This window comes from Somniosus microcephalus, chromosome 6 (genome assembly GCF_052327205.1).
Source record: "Somniosus microcephalus isolate GS21.2 chromosome 6, FLI_Smic_1.0, whole genome shotgun sequence".
Taxonomy (NCBI): Eukaryota; Metazoa; Chordata; class Chondrichthyes; order Squaliformes; family Somniosidae; genus Somniosus; species Somniosus microcephalus.
The window spans coordinates 100,060,811-100,067,266 of NC_140992.1; the positions used below are offsets into that span (position 1 = coordinate 100,060,811).

The window sequence follows — 6,456 nt, forward strand, 5'->3', positions numbered from 1 at the left end:
TAAATTGCAAAAAGTTTCAATACACTAGAAATAGCATAAAACTCAAGAAGTTTGTATAGGTGTGAAATAATAGTTGTGTAATGTTCTCTTAGCTGCAAATACACAGTGGCTTTGTGACCTATATTGAACTATATGACACGAAGAGAGGAAAATTGAACAGGAAATCTATGCATTGTTTCGTTATTAAAGCAGCATTTCATCACAGGCGTGGTTGATTATATGTTGCAGTAAATGCAGCAGTGAGCAAACACGTATAAAAGCACCATTAGGAAACAAATACAATATCAGAAGCTACCATTAGACTTCACCTTCATTATCTTGAGCAGGTCAATCAGGGTGAAAAAAAAGTGCAAGAAAATAATGGATCACAACACACCAGTTTCGGCTAATTTGATATCATTGGTGATCCTGAGCATGCTCTGCATTTCTGGATCATACGCAAGTAAGTCCCATAACACCTCTTTTTTCATTCTGTGTATGTGATCATTTCATCATTTTGTTACATAATATTAAGGTAGAAAGTTATAATTATAATCAGTGAATTATTATTATTTAACAGTTTGAATCCAGAATATGTTTTAAACTTAAAATGCAATCATTACTGCACTGGGTAATGGGATCTTCTTGAATTTCTTTAATGAAACAACAACAAATTCTGACTTTGTCTCACATTTTCCTCCTCCAGTTTTGTTGCCCTCTCCTTTCCTATCCTGAAGATAGTGCTCTTTGGCTCTTGGGCATTACATAATCGCCTGGTCTGAGCACATAGATGAAATTTGGGAGGAGAGGATCAAATGCCCCGACAGAGCCCACCCGATTTTCTGTCCATTTAAATTAATGTATGGTTATTTCAGGCAGGCTCCGATACGGATGTGCGATCTTCCTCGCCCGATTTTCTTCTATGCTCTCGATTCTGGTCAATTGACCTTTGGGCTACCTCAGCTGATTTCCAGCATAGATCTCGGAACGTCGAATAGAAGCCGCAGCTGATTATTTTCTTCTCCCTAAGCCAAGGGACAATGAGGATAAGTCTATCACCACCACCACAGCACCAACTGGGATCAGCTAATTCAGCCCAAACCACCGAACAAACCGAGTTCTTCTTGATTGGTGTGGCTGAATATTATACCACATGATCATTTACCTATAGAGTTATTGAATTAAAGAATTTCAATAATACACTACAACAGGTGTTTGTTTATGTATAGATACACATGTCTACTTTATATGTGCATATAAATGTATGGCCTTGATTTTAACTCTGGGCCAGTTTTCAGTGTGTGAGCAATGGTATGAGTTAGAAACTCACCTGCTTCTCCAAAAATGAGGCCTGGGAAATTTTAAATCCTGGACCACATTTAAGTCTCATTGGCCAACTTCACACTCTTTAAATCCCAGAAGCTACCTGCTAAGTAGTGGGATCGGCTGCCGGGGATGTCCTGCGAGGGTCTCGCAATCGGTTGCAGGGTGGGGGGCTGGGAGTCTGCATCAGTGGAGGCCTAAGCTTTCCTTGTAGGGCCCAGAGGAAACTCCTGCTCCTATCCACCTCACAAGGAAAGTAAAAAAAAAAATGTTTAAAGAACCGTATGTTTTTGGGCCTCTTCTAACCCTGATCTGCTTCCCCACTAGGTTGACCTGGTAGGAGACTCACTGCCATTTTCCCGATCAGGCCACTGAGTTAAAATTGCATTTGGGGGACACCATCGGGACACGACACACATACATTAAAAAGGACCAACCAGCTTTGGTTGGGTGTCCTTGCCACCTGTTTAATTGAGCAAGGGAAAGGGGTTAAAATAAGACAATAATCAGAAGAGTAAGGAGCATGCTACCATGCAGGGCTGGTGGAGATTGCAGAGAAGGATGGGAAATGGCCATGTGTTATCTGCAATCCACTATGTAAATTCTCAGTCGTAGTGTGCTACCTTTTACACACAGACTTGTAACACCTTCATGAATTCCTTTTTCAGTGAGAGTGTCTATGCAAGACTGTTGCCTCAAATATTCACAGGCAACTCTGCCATTTAGGCGCATTGCTGGCTACGTGGAGCAGAAGTCCAATGAAGTTTGCCACATAGATGCAATTGTGTGAGTAGAATTAGAGATACAGAAGGCAAATCATTTCTGAATGGCGTCATTTCATTTAAAGCCGATCAGTAGTTAATCTTTTCCTTCACTTATTTTAACAGACTGTACACTGTGAAAGGTCGGTGGGTTTGTGCAAATCCACATAATCAATGGGTGAAACTTGCACTTCGCTATTTAAGGTAAGAGCACGGACTTTGATTTCATCCTCCCAACTATTCTGTACATTTAGCAGATTAGTAAGAACCTGGAATTTCAATGACACACCCCAGATGTCAGGACTATTTAGATTAATACAGTTTGGGTGTAAAATTATGTGAAATATCATCACTACAAATATTAGCTTTTAGTTAGTGATTTGTTGCTCAGTATAAAGATGTCACCAAAACACCAATGAGAGAGGAGCTTATCGTCTGATCCATGCACAGGGGTCAAAGTGGGCAAAAAATGGTGCAATCTTCTTCTTAGGCAGCCCCTCGGAACCGAGGATGACTTGCTTCCACACTAAAAATGAGTTCTCAGGTGACTGATGAGTCCAATGCGGGACCTACAGTCTCTGTCACAGGTGGGGCAGACAGTGGTTGAAGTGGCGGGTGGGTGGGGTGCTTGGGTTGACGTGCGCTCCTTCTGCTGTTTGCGCTTGGCTTCCACTTGCTCCCGGCGAAGAGACTCGAGGGGCTGGATTTTGTCAATGGGGACGCGATGGAGGCAGGACTCCCACTTTTTGGGTTGTAGTCCCGCCTCCATTGATTTGTGGCCAACCCACATGATTTTCCCTTGATTGGCCTTGTTGAGCCCACCCAGTGGGCTCAGCAGGTCAATTAAGGGACACCCGGTTACAGGTGACGTCAGGGATTGACATTTCATCTGTCAAGAGCTTTTGACAGATGAAATATCAGCATTTGACAGCTCTGTGAAGCTGACAAACACTGACAATCTGAATTCTAACTTGAGTCCTTCTCCACAGACTCAGTTAGAAATCTCTCCAGAACAGAAAGCAGAATGCTGCAAATTTTGACAGCTCGCGGCCATTCTGCTTTCTGTGCTGATGAGATGAGGGACTCCCGAGACCTGAAGGAAGGAAGCCTGCATTAGTAAGTAAAGGTAAGTAAAACTTATTTAAACACTTTACACACACCAAACACACTTACCTCTGCACTCATGCACCCATCACTCACCTGAACACCGGACATTTCAACCCTCCAAGCCCTTCAGCCCACCGGTCCGCCTCGCTAACTTGGCATGGTTTGGAGCCGCCGGGCAGCCCACACTTCAGGGCTAAAAATAGGGATAAGGCCAAAAACTGCCTGTTAACTACCTGTTAACAGGCAGTTAATTGGCACTAATCCCCTTCCCGCCTCAGGAATGCGGCTCCCAGCACAGGTCGGGTACCCGCCTCCTGGGAAACGGACATGGAGGTGGGTTGGGGATGGGAAGGGTTTGTGCCCCCCGATTCTGCAATTTTCCCCTCACTCCTGCCTCCAAACCCACCTCCACGGGGCTTGGCAATTCGAGCCCGAGGTGCTCGGCGCCTTCCCGGATGCTTCTCCTTCACTTTGAGCGGTCGTAGGCTAGGAATTCCCAGGTGTCGGTGGGGATGTTGCACTTTTTCAAGGAGGCTTTGAGGGTGCCCTTGAAGTGTTTCCTCTGCCCACCTGGGGCTCTCTTGCCATGTCAGAGCTCCGAGTAGAGTGCTTGTTTTGGTAGTCTCGTATCGGGCATGTGGACAATGTGGCCCATCCATCGGAGCAGATTGAGCGTGGTCAAAGCTTCGATGCTGGGGATGTTGGCCTGAGCAAGAACACTGATGTTGGTGCGCTTATCCTGCCAATGGATTTGCAGGATCTTGCGGAGGCAGCGTTGGTGGTACCTCTCCAGTGCTTTGAGGTGCCTGTTGTACATGGTCCATGTCTCTGAAGCATACAGGAGGGCGGGTATCACTACTGCTCTGTAGACCATGAGCTTGGTGCTGGGTTTGAGGTCCTGGTCTTCAAACACTCTCTAAAATAATATTTTGAAGAATCTATCATTAAGCTGGAATATTTCTTTGACTTGCAGCAAGAAGCTGGAGAAAATGTCCCAGAAAAACAGAGATTTTCAACCTACGCCAGCAAAAATAAACTGATGTCTTTATTACCATCTCACAAGGTTGTTGTACAGTTTCTTTTTATTGCAAAAACTTAAGCACTTCGAATTGATTAAAGCCACTCTGTAGTATTAGCTGCTGAATGCAACATGTTCAAACTGTGTATATACTGAACTCATTGATAGCATGTTTCCTGAAAATGTGAGGCTACATTTGGGATCAATTTTGGACATCTTACCTTCAAAGAGTTTATTGCTGCATTTCAGCGAGTTTAGAGAAGCGCAATACGGTTGATTTAAAGTTCGATGAGGAGAGATTGATAAAATTGAATTTGTATTCATTGGAGAAAATAAGTGCGAGAGGGCACTTTAAAGCATTGACAGGCGTTGACAAATAAATGCAAATGGTGCAAAACCAGAGGCTAGAAGCACAACTTAGCAAGCCTTTGTATTAGACCTAAAAAGGGTAGGTCAGAGTACAGTACTTTCTAAATGGTGAAAAGCTAAAAACAGTGGAGGTCCAAAGAGAATTGGGGGTTCAGGTACATAGATCATTAAAATGTCATGGACAGGTACAGAAAATAATCAAAAAGGCTAATGGGATGCTGGCCTTTATATCTAGAGGACTAGAATACAAGGGGGAAGAAGTTATGCCGCAGCTATACAAAGCCCTGGTTATGCCACACCTGGAGTACTGTGAGCAGTTCTGGGCACCACACCTTAGGAAGGATATATTGGCCTTTGAAGGCATGCAGTGTAGATTTACCAGAATGATACCCGGACTCCAGGGGTTAAATTACGAGGAGAGATTACACAAATTAGGGTTGTGTTCCCTAGAATTTAGAAGGTTAATGGGTGATTTGATCGAAGCTTTCAAGATATTAAAGGGAACAGATAGGGTAGATAGAGAGAAACTATTCCTGCTGGTTGGGAAGTCTAGGGCTTGGGGCACAGTCTAAAAATCAGAGCCAGGCCTTTCAGGAGTGAAATTAGGAAACACTTCTACACACAAAGGGTGGTAGAAGTTTGGGACTCTCTTCCGCAAACTGCAATTGATGCTAGATCAATTGTTAATTTTAAATCTGAGATTGATAGATTTTTGTTAACCAAAGGTATTAAGGTATATGGGCCAAAGGCAGGTATATGTAGTTAGGTTGCAGATCAGCCATGATCTCACTGAATGGCGGAATAGGCTCGAGGGGCTAAATGGCTTACTCCTGTTCCTATCTTCCTATGTTCCTATAAGTATAGCCAGAATTGGTCAATATACCTGGGCCATAATGGTTTTTGTGTTGCTGGAACCATGAAAATGCTGTCAATGGATAACAATGGCAAGGGCTGAATCATGGCGAGGAAATTAAAGTTAAATATTATGGAATTTTGCTCAACTAATTTTGGGGGTCAGAAAGAAATTTTAAGAAGCTTTCCCTCGGGAGATTGGACAAATATGGTAGAATCCATGAATTGGGATAGCTTTTATCTGTACCACTTGGGTATGAAATATTCTCTGTGCAGAGCTTAGAAAGGAAAATCTGACAAGGAGGACTGCACGCTGGTAACAGAACTCGCCTGATTTTAATTTTATGGAAATTATAATGGGTGCGGTGGGTTCAGTAAGGGATGTGGAATCCTTCCTGCCAATTGCCCAGGAGGTATGTAATGCCCAGAAAGTAAAGGCGATAACCCACACCATTGTAAGCAGTCTGTGGAAGAAGCAGACTTAATGGGCTGAATGACCTCTTTTCATTTGGTGCTTGCTAATGTTGCTATAAAGCTAGCCATAGCTATGTATTATCACAAAGGGCTACAGTTAGTGTAAGAAGATTATTTGGTTTTGTATCTTTGAATTACAATGTTGTATTTCTGGCATAATAAAAAAATGTAAACCTGCTTTGGTTATTTCTGTGTCTCTCCAAGGAGGAATAAGCCTACTTTGTCATGCCAACTAATGCCCTCTACACGTTCAGAAGGGTATTATAGGCTCTATTAACAATACAAGGATACGTGCGTGCAACATCTGAGGAACAAGTGGTTTCTTTTACCTCAGAAGTGGTGTCTTAATAAAAACAAACATCCCATGTTCCATATTTGAATATTGGGGCCGATTCCACGATAATGTATCCCAGCAGCATTTGTGATTGGACAATAGGAGGCCTGAGATCCATAGATCCATTAATCACTTGACATGCAGAGTAGAATATAACAAGATGGAGCCAGTACCAGGGGACCAGAGAGTGAATGTATGTGCCATGCACTCACTTCAGCGGAAATACCAAACTAATAAGC

General features: G+C 43.2%; 1 protein-coding gene across 1 annotated transcript; it reads left to right on the forward strand.

Moving 5' to 3' along the window:
* Positions 1 to 259: 259 nt before the first annotated feature.
* Positions 260 to 6,060, forward strand: LOC147115953 (C-C motif chemokine 20-like). The gene is made up of 4 exons (XM_085989474.1): positions 260 to 442; positions 1,971 to 2,088; positions 2,190 to 2,267; positions 4,144 to 6,060. Exons 1-4 carry the CDS (start codon positions 361 to 363, stop codon positions 4,208 to 4,210), a joined length of 345 nt encoding a protein of 114 aa, XP_085845600.1. The 5' UTR covers positions 260 to 360; the 3' UTR covers positions 4,211 to 6,060.
* Positions 6,061 to 6,456: the final 396 nt, after the last annotated feature.

Coding starts and splice junctions, on each gene's coding strand:
- LOC147115953 (XM_085989474.1), top strand. CDS start 361: ATGGATCACAACACACCAGTTTCGGCTAATTTGATATCATTGGTGATC. Junction 443..1,970: donor CATTTCTGGATCATACGCAA/GTAAGTCCCATA, acceptor TTCCTTTTTCAG/TGAGAGTGTCTATGCAAGAC. Junction 2,089..2,189: donor TGCCACATAGATGCAATTGT/GTGAGTAGAATT, acceptor TTATTTTAACAG/ACTGTACACTGTGAAAGGTC.